The 17,858-nt window shown below is 42.1% G+C and overlaps 2 protein-coding genes across 4 annotated transcripts in view; one reads left to right on the top strand and one right to left on the bottom strand.

Moving 5' to 3' along the window:
* Nucleotides 1–2,788: 2,788 nt before the first annotated feature.
* PDHB (pyruvate dehydrogenase E1 subunit beta) lies at nucleotides 2,789–10,649 on the top strand. 3 transcript variants are annotated; one of them, XM_043517937.1, is made up of 10 exons: nucleotides 2,789–2,922; nucleotides 2,971–3,033; nucleotides 3,312–3,419; nucleotides 3,510–3,572; nucleotides 3,661–3,696; nucleotides 3,843–4,128; nucleotides 5,657–5,767; nucleotides 6,531–6,622; nucleotides 7,715–7,856; nucleotides 8,505–10,649. In XM_043517937.1, the coding sequence occupies exons 1-10, from the start codon at nucleotides 2,839–2,841 to the stop codon at nucleotides 8,648–8,650; spliced, it is 1,131 nt and encodes a 376-aa protein (XP_043373872.1). In that variant the 5' UTR covers nucleotides 2,789–2,838; the 3' UTR covers nucleotides 8,651–10,649. The 3 variants fall into 3 exon arrangements, with proteins under 3 accessions (XP_043373872.1, XP_038267614.1, XP_038267613.2); XM_038411686.2 differs by lacking the exon at nucleotides 2,971–3,033 and having other exon boundaries at nucleotides 2,820–2,922; XM_038411685.2 differs by having other exon boundaries at nucleotides 2,869–3,033.
* Nucleotides 10,099–17,858, bottom strand: part of PXK (PX domain containing serine/threonine kinase like) — a 56,825-nt gene continuing 49,065 nt past the window's right edge. The window contains 1 exon segment of the mRNA XM_043517936.1: nucleotides 10,099–15,876. Within this exon segment, the coding sequence (XP_043373871.1) occupies nucleotides 15,836–15,876 (41 nt within the window). The 3' untranslated portion in view covers nucleotides 10,099–15,835.

Here is a 17,858-nt window from a genome sequence, read left to right as displayed (position 1 = left end):
TGCCTATTAATTTCATGGGGCGACCCCTAGTTCTTGCGTTATGAAAAGGAGTAAATAACACTTCCGTATTCACTTTCTCTACACCGGTCATGATTTTATAGATCTCTCTTATATCCCCCCTTATTGTCTCTTTTCCAAGGTGGAAAGTCCTAGGTTTATTATCTCTCCTCAGACAGAAGCCGTTCCATACCCCTAATCAGTTTTGTTGCCATTTACTGAACCTTTTCCAATTCCAATATATCTTTTTTGAGACTGGGTGACCACATCTGCACGCAGTATTCAAGATGTGGGCGTACCATGGATTTATATGGAGGCAACATGGTATTTTCTGTCTTATTATCAGAGAACTATTCACAATGATTTCAAGATCTCTTTCTTGAGTGGTAACAGCTAATTTAGACTCCGTCATTTTATATGTAGAGTTGGGATTATGTTTTCCAATGTGCATTACTTTGCATTTATCAACATTGAATTTCATCTGCCATTTTGTTATCCAGTTTTGAGAGATCCTTTTGTAGCTCTTCGCAGTCTGCCTGGGATTTAACTATTTTGAGTAGTTTTATATCATTTGCAAATTTTGCCACCTCACTGTTTACCTTCTTTTCCAGATCATTTATGAATATGTTGAGCAGCAATGGTCCCAGTACAGACCCCTGGGGGACACCACTATTTACCTTTCTCCATTCTGAAAACGGACCATTTATTCCTACCCTGTGTTTCCTATCTTTTAATGAGTTACCAATCTATGAGAGGTACCTTCCCTCGTATCCCATGACAGCTTACTTTGCTTAAGGGTCTTTGGCAATGGACCTTGCCAAAGGCTTTCTGAATACCTAAGGACACTATATCCACTGGATCCCCCTTGTCCACATACTTATTGACCCCCCTCAAAGAATTCTAGTAGATTGGTGAGGCATGATTTCCCTTTACAAAAACCATGCTGACTCTTCCCTAACAAATTATGTTCATCTGTGTGTCTGCCCGTCATTAGTTTAAAAACTGCTCTTTAACATTTTTAATGTTAAGTGCCAGCAGTCTGGTTCCATTTTGGTTGAGGTGGAGCCCATCCTTCCTGTATAGGCTCCACCTAAAGAGTGTTGCAGCACTGATTTATCTAGTCTGACCCCTGCTTTGGATACACAGATCCAGCCCCGTTATGATGGATCTGTTCCATCTCATTAACTTAACTTTCAGATAGACACAGGGAGCTCTGGGTCCATCATGGCTACATCACAGGGAGACAGTGTCCCCGTGGAGCAGCATGAGCGCTGTGTGACACAGAAGACACACCTTGGCTGTGCAGAGCCCAGTCCCAGGGGAGCCACTTCAGGCTCCAGGGTGGTGTCTGGAAACCCCATTAATGTGTGTTGATGCAAGTGTTGTGGTCTTGTGACTTCACTATCTGACACCACACTCAAACACTGGGACACAGCGCAACAGTCAGAATCGTGCAAGGCAACTACCAAAGTCTCCCCAGTACCAGCTGAACCTTGGGCAGTGGGATGCAAGTGCTGCTCTCATCTTCTGGGGTGAGACCTGTGGCCTGCAGCTCTGCTCCTTCAGGCTACTACTACAAGAACGAAGCCCATGTGCAGGAGTCAGCACTTTCTCAAGAGCCAGCAGAGTGTGGAACAAGTGCCCACAGACAGTAAGGACCATTGCAAACCTCACTCCCAGGGCCGAGCTCACTTTTTTCAACTTGCAGTCCCTACTGTAACTACAGAGGTGCATAACGTGGCCAGATTTGGGAAGATTTTCACAGGCTCATCCCTGGCGCTACGGCAACCCCCCTGCTAAGTTTCAGAGCCCTGTGGCGAGGCACGGGCGCATGACATCCCTGAACGAAAAACACGCTAGTTTTTTTTACGGGGTCAAGGATAATAACTTTTCCCCAAAAGGAACAGGGAGGACTTGTGGCACCTTAGAGACTAACAAATGTATTTGAGCTTAAGCTTTCGTGAGCTACAGCTCACTTCATTGGATGCATTCAGTGGAAAATACAGTGGGGAGAATTATATACACATAGAGAGGACATGAAACAATGGGTTTTATCATACACACTATAAGGAGAGTGATCACTTAAGATGAGCTATTACCAGCAGGAGGGCGGGGGGGAAGGGACCTTTTGCAGTGATAATCAAGGTGGGTCATTTCCAGCAGTTGACAAGAATATCAGAGGAACAGTGGGGGGGAGCAATAAACATGGGGAAATAGTTTTACTTTGTGTGATGACCCATCTACTCCCAGTCTCTATTCAAGCCTAAGTTAATTGTATCCAGTTTGCAAATTAATTCCAATTCAGCAGTCTCTCGTTGGAGTCTGTGTTTGAAGTTTTTTTGTTGAAGAAGAATTGCCACTCTCAGGTCTGTAATCGAGTGACCAGAGAGATTGAAGTGCTCCCCCGCACCCACCAGGCTGAAATCCCCTTCCCCCTCTCTCAACATTACCACATCCAGCTGGAAGCAGCACCCAGCATGGCCAGCGTCAGGCCAAACCGGTGAAGTCTGACAACACCAGCAGCTGGAGACAAGTCTTCCATGGGCTCCTGCCCTCTGGGGAAGGCAAAGCTGTAAAGGATGGCGCCTCCGTACTAGTTTTGGTCCAAGCGGCTCACCGTACTCGCAGGACAAAAGGACGTTCGCCCCGCGGGTTGGCGGAACCCGCTCAATGCCCGGAAGGGCGGAAGCGAGGCGAAGACATCCCCTGCGGCCGCTTCTGTCTCGTCTCGTCTCGTCTCGTCTCGTCTCGCGAGAACGGTGAGGAGCTCCGCCCCCCTGCCGGGCAGTGACGGGGCGGTCCCGGCTTTGATTGGACAGACAGGGGGCGACGCTGTGACGTATGGGGCTGACAGGCAAGGGCAGGGGCAAGATGGCGGCTGCCGCAGGGGCACTGAGGAGGCTGGCGCGATGCGGGCCCCAGCAGGTAGGGTCGGGCCGGGCCGGCTCCGCTGCCCCCGGCGTCTCTCCGCAGGGCCTGGGGCGGCTGCCGCAGCTGCGCCGCGGGATTCACGGGTCCGCGCCGGCCGCCATCCAGGTAACGGGGTCGCCGGGGTGGGGCGCGGGCCAGGGTCCGTCGCTCGGCCGCGGCGCTGCGTCCGGCTGGGACGCTGGCGGCGTCAAGCGCTGAGGAAGTGGCCGAGCGGCGTCATGGTTTCACCTTCTGGGGGCGGGGGGGCCTCGCTGCGCCGGGACCCCTTTCCTGCAGCCCCGACAGCTTCGCTGGGGCGGCCCTCGGCGTGCGCCCGGCCGCTGCAGCTCCTCGCAGGTTTCGGGGGGCCCCGTACTTGCCCTGAGCGTTCATCTCTCTGCCAGGTGACTGTCCGTGATGCGTTAAATCAGGCATTAGATGAGGAGCTGGAGAGGGACGGGAGAGTGTTTTTGTTGGGAGAGGAAGTCGCCCAATATGATGGCGCGTACAAGGTGAGTGGACTCGTGTTGATTAATTGAATTAACTAATATTTGGAAACGTAATCTTAGCAACCCAACGTTTTTTTTTTTTTATAATTGCAGATTAGCAGAGGTCTCTGGAAGAAATATGGAGACAAGAGAATAATAGATACTCCTATATCGGAGGTATGAATAAATTAGAATCTCTCTCCTCTCCCCCCCCCCCCCCGGCTTTTGAAGTCATACTCATCCTTAGTTTCTGTTTCTTTTTAAGATGGGCTTTACAGGAATTGCTGTAGGTGCTGCTATGGTAAGTAATTTCTGACACTTCAAAGTGTGATCAGTTTTCTCTTGGTTTAATACATTTAACAGAAAAATGTTAAATGCAAAATACCTTGCTATTATGATAGTTAAACAAGTGTTTTAACTACTAATATAGCAGTCTTAATTTAACAGGCTGGGTTGAGGCCGATTTGTGAGTTCATGACCTTCAACTTCTCCATGCAAGCAATTGATCAAGTTATAAATTCTGCAGCCAAAACACTCTACATGTCTGCAGGCGTAGTGCCTGTCCCAGTTGTCTTCAGGGGTCCCAACGGTGCCTCCGCTGGAGTCGGAGCACAGCATTCACAGTGCTTTGCCGCTTGGTATGGGCATTGTCCCGGACTGAAAGTAGTCAGCCCTTGGAGTTCAGAGGATGCGAAAGGTCTGCTTAAAGCCTCAGTCCGGGATGACAATCCAGGTGAATGGAACTTTTTATAAATACCACAGTCTAATGATTAAGTGCTAGCTGCTTAAACTTATTCTCCAATTAGTCTCTGAATGAATTTTTTTTTAAAGCAAATGTAACGATTTGATTAACACCTAGGCTGTTTAAAATCACAGCTTTATTGGAAAGATTCTCCATGCCCTTATAGGAGCAATTAGGGTCTTTCCCCACACTTTTCGTAGTATAGTATGTGCAGCTGACTTCATGGCAAGTTATAGGATCAATTTGTGCCTTTCCCAGCTCCGCTTCAGTGTGTGGTTAAGAACTTCACAGAAAATTAACACACTACTGAAGTTGAGCTGTCCCAGGTAAACAAACTACACACACAAGTTTCTAACTCCTCTATTTATAAATTACTAGTTACTAACTCAGTAGTGCCGTCTTGTTGAATCTACATTATAGAGTAGAAAAGTCCAAAGTTACTCTGTCTATTAACCGTACCACATAAATCACTGTAGTATTGGGCACCTTTGATGCATTGATTTTTTTTTTTTTAAAGACTGACACTGACTGAAACAATTAACTTGGGAATTTTAAGGGGGCATGCTACATACAGTGGCTTTAATGATAGCAGGCACAAATGTGCAGTGGAGTGTCTTGTTTTGGTACCTGTCTCTAATATATAAATACCTATTACTTTGTTTATATTAGAAAAAAGCAAAGTCAGAGAAATGTGCCTGGCCCTTGAAGCAGAAAGCAGTAAGGCTTGTGATAGATTTAGTTCCTGGTGGAATTCATTAAGGAGTATTAGACTCACCTCCTGGGAAGGTTCTGTCTCCTATACAAATGAGTTTAACTACTATTGTTGAGAGTTCCATTATGTCAAAGTTCTCTTTTAAAATCTGCCTAAAACATGATATGGGCTCCTTCTTTTTCTTTTTCTTTCAGACTTCCAGGATCTAAAAGGGAGAAATCTTACACAAACTCCTGGCCTAGTTCCTCTTGTTTAAATTCAATTTAGAGCAAGAATAGGGAGATCCAGATGTTTAATTTCTGAAGTGACCAAGTAGAAAAAGAGAATTAATACTGTATTGCCCTATTAAGGAACTAGTCTCCTGCATTCTTTCCCACATGAATAATGGGACTGCTCATAGGAAAGGTTGTTGGATCAGGTCTTAGGCTTCTGCCTACCACCAAATATCTCAAATCACCAAACTTAAATGCTTACAGTTTTTGGGTTTTTTTTGTTTTGATTTACCATGTTAACAAACAGGATCATTTAGTCAAACTTTTAAAACAATGCTGTACTACTAGCTGCTCAGGTTAACTGAGACATATTTTTCATGCTGATACAAACATGCTACCTAAACTATGCTTTTATTGCATTTATTGTTTACCCTCTTGTAAGTAAGCTGAGTTTAGCATAATGGAGCCCCCTAACACTTAGGAATTTGGGGGGGAAAGTAGAGTAGGGAGGAGAGGTTGGATGATGCTGTATAGTGCTTTCATCTGGAGAAGTGCATCAAACTAACCAAAGTAAGGACTTTTGATGTTTTTTCAGTTGTAATGCTGGAAAATGAATTGATGTACGGAGTCCCTTTTGAAATGTCAGAAGAAGCTCAGTCAAAGGACTTCCTTGTTCCTATTGGAAAAGCCAAAATAGAAAGGCAAGGTAAGTTCAGAATACTCTTAACACTCCACATAATCTGATCCTCAAATTCTCCTACTCTGTTGGGTTGCTTTAATTAATAATGTATTTTGCATACAAAACACACTTTTTCTGTGGAATAGGAAAATATTTAAAGGGACAGAACTCTAGAAGTTGAGTTTGGACTTTAACATACTGTACTAACCTCATGTTAATAAAACAGAACATCACTTGGTCCCATCCTTTTGGTCACAATATCTTGGTCATTAGAAAAAAGGTGCAATTCTGGATCAAGACTGGAATGAACCAGGTAATAGACCTATGTGCTGAGTGAAATCTGTCATTTCTCTTCCTTCCTTGCATTCAGACAACCACTTTTGTTTAGAATCTTAGTGACCTTTGATGTGCTGAACAAACTTGCAATGGTTCAAATTTCTTATTATACAAAAGTTCTTTTGCAGTGATGAGAACTTCATAACCATATCATGACAAGTTGCTGCTACTAATCCTGCATGCAGAGTGAAGTGTCGGACACTTCAAATACGCAAACTCAGGATGAGTTCAGATGTTGAATTTCAGGCTATTCCTAATGTATAAATCACTTACTTCTGAATAGACTAAAAAGTCCATTTAAATCAGTCTTCAATCCTTATGTACTTACTATTTCAAAGCTGGACTGTGTTGTCTTGAGCTCTCTTAAGGCTACTTATAGCTACTTCCTCCCACATCCTGACTTCTGTAGTTAACTCGTATGTAACTTGATCCATCACCAGCTTCTGTGTTTCAGGAACCCATGTTACTTTAGTGTCACACTCCAGATCTGTTGGACACTGTCTGGAAGCAGCTGCTGTACTTGTCAAAGAAGGTGTGGAGTGTGAGGTGCGTTATGGGAGGATTCCAGTCCCTAGTGAAGAAATTCATTACTCTTTTTAAAATTGAACTAAGGCCATGCAAAATTAAGTCTAGTAAACTGTTTGCACTTCAAAGTATTCTTTCCATCACTGATTTAAACAATGATGGAGACACATGCAAGGAACATTTATCTGCCATCCCCTGACTTCCCATCGTAGAGCTGGGGCCAAATTAATACCATGTATGTAAGTCAAAATCACAAGCAAAAGGTAAGCTTGTGTTTTGAAATGGTCTGTTTATGCATGGCAGTAGCACTGCAGCTAGGCAAGATGACTTTTAGTGGGATTCCTAAAAGGTGACCAGGGGTTTGTCTAAACAGTTTAAAGTGGGTTTATTTTTAACTGATTCAGTTAAATCAAAGGCTGTGTAGACATTCAAATCCGTATAAGTCTGGCCTATATTGATCTAGCTTGTCAGGAACAGGCTATAAGCCATACTGATATAGGTCAAGTCTATATTGATTCTAGCATCTAGCCCTTTCACTAATTTAAATTGGTTTTAAAATCAATTAGTTAAGGTAAACAGATGTGCTCTGTGTGTGTTCATATTTTAAACTACCTAGAGACGGTGAAAGCGCTATTGTTTGCCTTGATCCAAGGAGGCTTAAAGCAGAAAAACACAAGTGAATGTGTGTGCAAGGCTCATTGCCTACACCTCTATATGAAGGTAGGGGATGACCAGAAAGTCAGACTTCTGACATGCTGGAGGGTGAGAGAAGAGTCTGTAGCATGATGTGGTGGCTAAAATTAGTCCTCTACATGCAGGTAGAAGCATCCTATCCCAGAACAAAATGAGTAGTTCCTCTTTGTACTGTGGGTGGGACTCCAGCTGAAATACAGAATTTAGGTACCTCTGCAGAGGAAAGAGATGGCTAAAATAATGGATGCAGAATATACACAGTTGGAGGAAATGCCCTAGATCTCAGGTTGAAGTGTTGACTTTCTTTAGCCACTTGTCCTTGAGAGGATAAGAACAAAGTAATAAGGTGAAGTTATAGTAAGATAGGCTTAAAGGACCTCTTGCAAAAACAAAAACAAAACACTTAACACTCTCTCTAAGGTGGTAAACCTCCGTACCATTAGACCAATGGATGTGGAAAGTATAGAAGCCAGTGTTGTGAAGACAAATCATCTTATAACAGTGGAAGGAGGCTGGCCGCAGTTTGGAGTAGGAGCTGAAATTTGTGCTAAGATCATGGAAGGTAGGTCAGAATAGCTTCTGTAGCTTATTTAACTTTGTATTGTACGTTTCCAAAGTTAGCTCACTAACCTTAAACATACTACTTCCATGATCCATTAGCTGGTCTAGACAACTGTTTTTGTGGGGGAAAAGGAAATTTTTAGTCAAATCAAGGTTCAGGTTTTCTGTTAGACTTTTAACCATTTAACTTAACAAAAGCACATAGAAGTGAAAACCTTTGCCCCTTTATTCTACTGTGGCCTATCCCCACTAGAGCCAGAGTTTGCAGAGGCTGTGTAGGTGGTAGTCAGTTAGGTAACCTGGTAATGTGCCCTAGAAGGGCACGTGGGACACGCATCTTCTGCTCCCCTCCATAAACTTTCATTGAATGTGTAAAACCAAGGAATCCTTGTGGCACTTTAGACTAACAAATTTATTTGGGCATAAGTTTTTGTGGGCTAGAACCCACTTCATCAGATGCATCATGAATGTGTGAAGATAGTGAGAATTAAGCAAGAATGTCTATAGGTTTAGGGTTAACACACCAAAGGACAGCTCCAGGAATAAAGGGATGGGCCCATGGATCACTTTGAGACCCTAACTCCTTTGAAGAAAGTTGTAGCTAAATATGCATTGGCCTTTTTCCTAAGACCTTTTTATTCTATTCCAGGACCTGCCTTTAACTATTTGGATGCTCCAGCTGTGCGTCTCACAGGTGCAGATGTTCCTATGCCTTATGCAAAGATTTTGGAAGACAACTGCTTACCTCAAGTGAAAGATATCATATTTGCAGTGAAGAAAATATTAAATATCTAGGTTTTATATACCTGGTGCTCTTCCAAAGTGTGTCTCAAGAGCATTAATGGAATGGACTACAAACTCTTACTCATAACAATGTTGTATAGCTCTATTGAGCTCTTTGTATTGAGGGAAAAGTTTAGGTGACCTTTTAAATGTATTTATGTAGTTTAATCTGTGTTTAGTGGGTCACCCGCTCAGCTAATTTCTTCTACCTAGCTAAGCAGTAAAGCACACTTACATGTATGGGTGCCAGACTTAGTCTGTAAAATGTGAATCTGTATTGAAAGCCTTAGGTATTACAGCAGGTGAAAGGAAAACTATATCTAAATAAGCCTCCCTCTGTGCCATTTACAAATGGTAAAAGAAATAAAGGGTCACCTGTGCTATGAGTTGCTTCTGTGGAACTTAGAGGTAAATTGCAAGGGACAATGAGAGATGCTGGCTGCAGTACATTAGTGGTTCTAGTTTAGTGGAGGAAAAGAATGTGTGTAGATGGTTCCCCATCAAAATCCCATGCTCTTAGGCAGCTGTAACTAATGAGCTGCAGGACTCAAGGTGCAGTTTCTTTAAAAATGCTAATTTATTATGATGGTGGAGCTGCCAACTCTCTGTGCAAGATCACTCTCTCAAAATGCTTGTGCTGTACAGGTGCTTTCTGTGCTTTACTGATTGTAAAGAGGAAATAAGTCAGTGGGGACTATTTTTGTTCAATCCAAGACAAGCTGCTCAACTAAGTTTAGAGGAAGATCAGTATTTAGAGTCTTAACCCTTTTTAGCAGTTTAAATACTTTGACTATACTATCAACAGCAGCACCTGTTTAAAAAACAAGTTTTTAATCTTAATTCCTCATCCATCCACTCAGTTTCACCACTCAAGTCCTGGTAAAATAAAACATCTTTAAAACAAATATATAATTTGAATAAAAAAACAGCCCCGATTAAGAGATTAGAGAGCTTGATTGCTAAGTGGTCTTAACTTTAGAAATAATGGAATGCTTGTTTGGATGTTGTAGTACAGGTTTAAACCACTCCTAACCCAAATAAGAGTAGATAGCAAAGGTGCTATGTTTAAAAAAGGAGGCAATAGTGAAGTCGTTCTAGAGAAACTAGACAAGTGCTGTTACTTTAAAAGTGCTTCCCTCTAGAACAGTAAGTAAACTTCTGAACAATGGTTTCGGGAGAAGCTAGTGATAGCAACAATGCTGACAGGCTGGGGTGACTAATTATCAGTCACTTTCAGATGCAGTACAAAACATATCTTCATGGAGGGAACTGAATTAGCCTCACTTACCTACCCAAAGAGCCAAATTTCTTCCCTTTGCATGGAAAGTCAGGAAGCTGATGTAGCACTAGCTTGTCATTTCAGTACTTATCACTTAAATACAGGGTGTAGAAGCTTCTCCTACATTAGATTCTCTATTTTACAGCCTAACTTATTTTAAAGCAGTGACCCTCATTCTGACTGGAGGAATTCCAGTGACATTTATTTTAATAAAAATATGACATCACAGGTTACATGAAACTTTATACACAATGACATTCTCTGCATAGTAAACACTGATGTGTACTTGAATTTAAAATGGATTATCTATAATCCTTTAAAGTGCAATTTGTTTAAGGTTTTGAGCAAATCATAGAATAAAAGGATCTTTTCAGTCAGCATTTTAAAACAAGTGTTCTGCAACTTCCCGAAGAAAAAAATTTCATATGGATGCAAAATTTGCCTGTGTGAAAACTTCCCAATCCAGAACTTATGTTGAATAATCAGTGCCAATTAACTCCCATTTTATTGCCTGAATTAACAGGCTGTTTCCCCAGCATATGTGGTAACTGGAAACAGCTATACGTTTAGGGTAGTCATTCCAACAGTACATTAGTTACATATAAGCATGAGAAGCATTCATGCTGCACTGTTGAATTCTGGAGTACCCTCCAATGGCAAATATGCCATAGAGACAGAGTTAAATCTAGTTTCCTCACCAGTGTACTACACTTTGGATTAAGTGCTTTTTTTTTTAAAAAAAAAATTATCTAAAGTAAATGGCTGGTTTTTGATGCAGCAAAAAATGTAATGTGCCAACTACAAGGAATTGTAGGAAAATAGGGTAGACTAATACTAGATTTTCAAGTGTTTGAAAACAAGGGTTAGAGTGGAATCAGATGTACTGAGTCAGTATCCTCATGCTTGTTCCTATTTTCAGATGGTTAAAATATTGCTTTACCTCCCTCCCTCCCCAAAAATCACTTAACTAAGAAGTTCATTTTAACTGGAATAACTGAAGTCAAGAGTTATCACCACAATATGGCAATGAAGTTCAAACAGTGTAGTGCTGTTACTCAAGAACAAGGAGAAATTTCTCTAGAAAAAGCTGAAATGGCTCTGAACAAAAACAGCTGCAAAATAATAGACCACCATGAAGTGGCTGACCATGCCTCAACTTAGGACATTTGTTCATGGGAAAAATATCCAATCCTGCTGTCAAGAGTTAACTTCAGCTGATCCTGGGAACACTGTAGTCACATGTGTCTGCTTTCTTCAAAGCTCCTTTCTGAAAGTTTTGAATGGAGCTAAGTAAGGCTTCTCGGCTGGCACTGGCAGCAGGCGAAGGGTCAGGATGCATTGCCCCATCCATTGGAGGAGGAAGTGGAGGAGCTGCTGGTGGTGGTGGTGGCGGCGGCATAGTTGACACTCCTGTTAAAATGAGACAATTACACAAGAACACACCACCACAAGATTAGCTGACCAAAAACAAGACTAAGCTGATCTAATAATTGTAGCTGCCTTGCTAGAATAGTAATAAGTCAACTAGAGAAGTCATTTATTCAAATAAATATGTAACTTCTTGAGTATTGCAAATAGGTACCAGATTGGGGAGACGGACGACAGAGAAATTAGATACGAGAAAGATCTAGGAGATCACATCCATCCACCTGTAAGTACAGGCTATACAGTCAACTGATAAGAGATCATCCAAGTCACCTCTGAAGGGAAGCCCTGGATGCCCCATTACTTGGAGACTCAAGGGGCCATAACTACAAATAAGAATCTTGCACTGGCTGAGAGGGATGAAATTAAAATGATTTCCAGGACTTTCCCCTCATCTCTGATTCCTGCGGTTTGTTTCTTAGTGCTAACACCAAGTGAGGCAGTCTGCCCCCATCTCACAAAGCCAGACCCAATAAATAAAATAGTTGGGCTGTGGCTTTAAGTCTCTTACTGTGTCCCCGGTGTAGTTACGCTGTAAAGTCTGTTTTTTCCCCTCTAGCCAGATTATTTTCTAGTCCATAAACTCTGTTTTTAAGGTCATTTGCTATACATGAAAGTATTGATAAGGGGTATAGAGACCCATTTTCTAAGAAATAGAAAAAGGCAAGTTCTTATTAAATTACTTATTGAGTAGCAATATCCTTTTATAGATTACACTGCATCACAAATTCTTACGAGGGCCACAAAGAGACCACAGTGCTGGCCAGTGGCACTTTTAGCACTGAAAAAATTTTGACTTGTATTGCTACACTCTGGTTTCTAGATCAGTTCTCAACCCTTTTCTTATAACTCCCCTGGCCCAGCTGTGCCATAACTTTTTTTTGCATATAAAAGCAGGGCTGGTGTTCAGGGGTAGCAAGCAGGGCAATTACCTGGGGCCCCAAACCACAGGGGGCACTACAAAGCTAAGTTGCCCAGGCTTCAACTTCAGCCCCAGATGGTGGGGCTCGGGGCTCTGCTGCAGTCCCACATGGTGGGGCTTCAACTTTCTGCCCTGGGCCCCAGTGAGTCTAATGCTGGCCTGCTTGACGGACCCCCTGAAACCTGCTCACCGTTCCCACAGGGGGCCCCAGGCCCCTGGTTGAGAACCACTGGTCTAGATCACATATACGCTTCACTTTCTGTAACTCAGTGCGTCAACTTTACACTCTACATCAAAATACATGGGCACGTAAGAGCCAGAGAGTTTCAGATTGGCTCCCTTGCAAACCCACATCACGTGGCCATACAAAGTCAGAGCTGGGGAATTTAGTTAGGCTTGGAAGGATTTGATTTTTTAGCAGCAAATCTGGTAAATATCAATTTCACTGTACACAAAGATGAAAAATATTTCTATGGATAATCAAAGTTTGCAGATAGGCAAAAAAGCTGCTTGAGAACTAGTTTGGTTTAAGGTATTTATATCTTTTGACACGTGCTGTTGACAATGTGTGTGTTAACAGTTTAAGCCTTAACTTTTTGAATGTAAACATACTTTAATTATGGTCTGACCATAATAGACACACGGGAAAGAGGGGAATGTGAAAGACTACAGCATCACACTTAGTCATGCCAGGTTTAGTGTATCTGGAGCACAGAGGTGAAAAACTGCCATTATCTGACAATGAACGGAAGTGATAAGAGACTAAGGGAAGCAATAGTTACCAGAGCAGAACCACATGCTGCCATATTTCCTATTAACCTCAAACACTCCCAACGACTACGTAAGAAATTAAGTCACACAGAACAACATTCAAAAGTATTCAATGCTAAGCCACAAGGAAAGCAGCTGAAGCAATCACTTCTTCTCAACTTGTTCCATTCTTCCTTGTTGCTGCTTAGTCTCAGACTAGTAAGTGGTGGTGAAAAATAAGTGCTGTAATAAAACAAGCTGAGTTCTAGAAGGAAAGGAGCTTAGTTTGACACATTTCAAGTTGTGTCAGTTTCAAATTGTTCCTATGTGGAAAAATCTACCTCAAAAGGAGAATGTTTATACAAAAAGCATTTTATTTGGCCAGTGACTTAACTGCATTCCTATGGTTATTGTACTTCAGACACTTGCATATGGACAGTGTGTCCCTTTCTCACAGCCAGCACCTCCTGCAGGGGGGGGAGAAGGGGGAAGACAATCCTCTGATGGGGAAACAACGAGCCTGTTCCTATGGAACTACTGTGGCTGTTTCAAGACTTTGTTTTACTTTCCTCCTCTCCAGTAGAAATGCCAGTGTCCAAAGAAGGACTCCCACACTGGGCAAATGTGGGAACCATCTCTCTGTTGCAGAGATTTTTTTTAAATCCATCCCTCTCTTTGGTACTGAGCTGGAAGCAAGTTAATACATATTTGAAAATCAGAGATGATCCAAATTCATCACTGTGTAATTCACTGACCTACCTGATTTGTCCTTATGCCAGCACAGATAACTGGACCTGAAAATCTAAGTTTATTAATAACTTATCCCCTCCATTTAGAGCTCACTAACTAATGTACTCACTTATGATCAGCAGAGTGTGAGGAAATACTATGAAGAGTGATACTTAAAATTCAAGGCAGAAGGAAGAACAAATGGTGATCCACAGCAAAAGCTGAGGCAGGATGGTAAAGCATTAGGTTGAAGTGGTCAGAGTAGAACAAAAGGGTAGGTGAAGTCATCCCACGTCCTTATTATTTTAACTTGTGATCAAATCGAATTAGTCATTAATATGAAATGCCACAAAAGAATCAAGAGCATCTGAGAAGGAATGATGATTGTATCAGAGGACACAAAGCAGAGAAACTGATAGGCTAGGACAGAGAAAAGACTCTGAACACAATAAAGATGGAGAAGATAACATACTAAGAGGCTAAAAAGATGAGTTGTCCAATACTGAATATTAACAACAAAGGCTGGACTTCTGTAAAGGGACAATGATAATAGTAACAGAAGGAAAAAAAACGGTGTAAACTTGATGAGAACAGAGTAGAAACGTCATCATACATCTAATAATGGATCACTATTTATAAATCAGTCCAGGGCACTAATGTTACCTAGTTTCTAGACTGGTTACTGTTTTGGAGGGGGAGATCAGTTTTACTTTTTGTACTTTTTTAGAAAGCACTTAGAGCTACATACTATGCAACGAGCTGAACTGGGAAACAGAACTGCCAGCACCACTATGCAGTAAGGGGAAACTCAGCTTTTCTCTATTACGGAGGCACTTTAGTTGATCGACAATTATAAATCTGAATTTAGCCTTCACATAAATGTAGCTATTGAAACCGTGCTCTAAGTCAGGCGGGAGAACCACCTCCAAAACATCATATTTGTTTCATTGGGGCCCATTCCATCATACACTTACACGAGTGTCTCAACTGACAGGGTCTAAGAGTTTGCAGGACCTGGCTCTAGTTTATAAAAATGACACAGTTATTTCATTTCAATCAGCACATCTTATAAAAGCGTCAGGCAACAAGTCATCTCTTTGTACCTTCACTCCCTGCTACGGAGTCATTCGGTGACTGGAGACCCTGTGGGCATGTCTGCACTGCAGTGCAAGGCCACAGGTTTGAACGCCAGCTCAGGCCTAACCTCTTCCATTTATATCAAACTGCACAGAAACTTGGGTTCCCACTGCCATGGGGGTGGAGGTTCCAAGCTGTACTGCGTTGCAGCATAAATGCAGCCTCATTGGACACGAGCTCTGGGAGGCCATAATAGCCATGGGCCAACTTTCTTTGTCCTCTGCACAGTCAAGTTTGATGGACAGTCAGTTTTCCCCACACGCACCGCAAACAAGGGTGGAGTGGCTGGATTCTGGAGAGGGTGCCAAGAAGTCTGGGATAGGGGTGGTTGGCACTCGGGCCCACATAATGCCGGTGTAGACGCTGGAGCTCCAGGTTGGGATCCGAGGTTTCAACGATTCCTAACCCTGCAGTTATAATTGAGGGTAGACACTCAAACCCTAGGTTAACAAACCAGGGTCTGCTCATTGAGTTCTACTAACACTCTGCTTACCACTGCAGTGTAAACTTACCCTTAGAGCAGCTCTACACCCCACAATAAAAACACCCTTGTCGGATCACTCAGGCTCACAGGGCTGCTTAAAATGGCTGTGCAGACATTTGGGGCTGGACCCTGGGCTTTGGGACTCTTCCTCCACATTGTGGGGCCCCAGAGCCTGGGCTCCAGCCCAAGCATCTACAGGCCAAGCTGTTACAGCCCCAAAGCACAAGTCAGCTGACATGGGCCAGCTGTGGGTGTTCAACTGCAGTGTAGACAGACCCTCACTCACCTAAATATACTTTAGTGCAGTTGCAGCTACTGTCCAGCAGGAAACTACTTTACAATATGTCAGGGAGAAAGCGACTTGATGCAAGAGCTTGGTGAGCTTTTAAAGATGCTATATTTAATTAAAATAATTAATGAAGTAGTTTATGATCTACTTCTTCTTTGTTCCTTTTCTATGCCATGAGAAGTTCAAGGTCTGTGTTCAGCTTTCCCATACAGAAACAGAACATCTTTAAAGAGAGAAATCAGCATTAGCTTACCGTTACCGATAATTCATGTTCAAAATGATGTAAGCTCTATTGAAGACAGCAGAAAGAGAAAGAGAGACAGAGACAGAGAGAGGATACAAGTCATTTTCTAGTTCTAGTGTCAGTCAGTCACACAGTTAGCTGTACAGTAGTTAGGTACCTAATGGTTATACTCATACATTTTTCTATGAATTAGAATGAATTGATTTGAACGTTTTTAAAATGCCTTTATATTAAAAACAAAAAGCAAATAATTGTGCCCATAATGTAATGAACTACACTTTTCTGTACTAAATCCTTATCGACTGATGAAACATTTTGTTTGTAACTCTCACACAGACACCAATGCCATCCATTTAAAAATGCCCAAATGTCAAACTCTGGGGGTCTTGAAAGCACTTTTAGTTACACTAAGGTATATCTTATTTAGAGTGATTCAATAATAAAGCTGTATGAGAAGCAGCCATAGGAAATAAAATCCATTCATTTTGTATGTAACATACCCATAATTTCTTTCTAACCAGAAAACATTTAGATTATGCATCTGATCTGTACACTCAAAAAAAGAAGACTTAATGCAGTGAAGTTGGCTCATGGTGACATAAAGGCAGAATATCAGACATTATGACCATCAGCAGGGCATCTTTCTCCTTGAAGGATTTAAAGCCAAAGCAAAAACACCCATAGTCAAGTCCTGCTCCTGGGGTCAACTCCACTTACAAGATTGACAGATTCTAAGGCCAGAAGGGACCATTATGATCATCAATCTGACGTCCTGCTTAACACATGCCAGAGAACTTCCCAAAACAATCCCTACAGCAGACCTTTTGGAAAAACATCCCATCCTGATTTAAAAATGGTCATTGACGGAGAATCCACCAAGATCATTGTGAAATTGTTCCAAAGGCTAATAACTATTGTTAAAAGTTTACACCTTAACTCAAGTCTGAATTTGTCTCATCTTCAACATCCAACCATTGGATTGTGTTATACTTTTCTCTGCTAGATTGAATAGTCCATCATTAAATATTTGTTCCCCATGGAGGTATATAGACTGTGATCATGTCACCCTTTAACCTTCTTTGTTAAACTAAATAGATTGAGCTCCTTGAGTCTAACACTATAAGGCAAGTTTTCTAATCTTTAATCATTCTCATGGCTCGTTCTCTGAGCCCTTTCCAATTTCTCAACATCCTTCTTGAATGGTGGCCACCAGAGCTGGACACAGTATTCCAGTGGCAGTCGCACCACTGCCAAATACAAAGATAAAATAACCTTTCTATTCCTCGCTCGCCGATTCCCGTTTATGCATCCCAGGATCACATTAGCTCTTTTTGGCCACAGTGTCACATTGGGAGCTATGTTCAGCTGATTATGCACAAGGACCCCAAATCCTTTTTGGAGTCACTGCTTCCCAGATACGAGTCCCCCATCCTGTGTGTGTGGCTGACATTCTTTGCTTCCTAAGGAACAAGGAACACCCATGAGGCAACTTGGGGTCCCTCACATTAGTAGGGAAATGAATCGACCAGAGATGTCCTTTTTCAGCCCCTACTTTCCTGCCTAGAGCAAACTTGCTCATTAAATTAATGCTTCCTGGGGTCAGGAGGCATGCAATGAAGAGTGAGTTATACTTTTATAGCGTCCCTCTATCCCTCTACTTTACGTAGAAACTCCTGACCACAAAAATGAATGGATTTTTTAAGTGAGCAGAATTAATTGCAGTCGGGAAAAAAAAATTGAACATGCAAGGGGGAAGTGACAATCACTCTAGCCAAAAGCTCAGAGCCACAGGAACCTGCTTATTAGAATCAGCATTTGCCACCACCTAAGTAAGGTATCTCGAAAAGATTTGGTCGTAAAGCTGAAGAGAATAATTTGCAACAAGTTTAGCCTCCTCTCTAGCAGCATGTCTGTTAGCCAGCCCTGATTTCTGTACATGCTATTCAGATTTAATTGAATTC

Source organism: Dermochelys coriacea, chromosome 7 (assembly GCF_009764565.3).
Source record: "Dermochelys coriacea isolate rDerCor1 chromosome 7, rDerCor1.pri.v4, whole genome shotgun sequence".
Lineage (NCBI taxonomy): Eukaryota > Metazoa > Chordata > Testudines > Dermochelyidae > Dermochelys > Dermochelys coriacea.
The sequence above is the reverse complement of the archived record's forward strand: the minus strand, read 5'-3'. Positions and strand labels throughout refer to the sequence as shown.

What these genes read in the sequence shown, in the direction of transcription:
- PDHB (XM_038411685.2), top strand. Translation starts at nt 2,869, where the DNA reads ATGGCGGCTGCCGCAGGGGCACTGAGGAGGCTGGCGCGATGCGGGCCC. An exon ending in AATATGATGGCGCGTACAAG is followed by an intron (nt 3,420 to 3,509) that starts GTGAGTGGACTC and finishes TTATAATTGCAG; the next exon opens with ATTAGCAGAGGTCTCTGGAA. An exon ending in AGCCAAAATAGAAAGGCAAG is followed by an intron (nt 5,768 to 6,530) that starts GTAAGTTCAGAA and finishes TCTGTGTTTCAG; the next exon opens with GAACCCATGTTACTTTAGTG.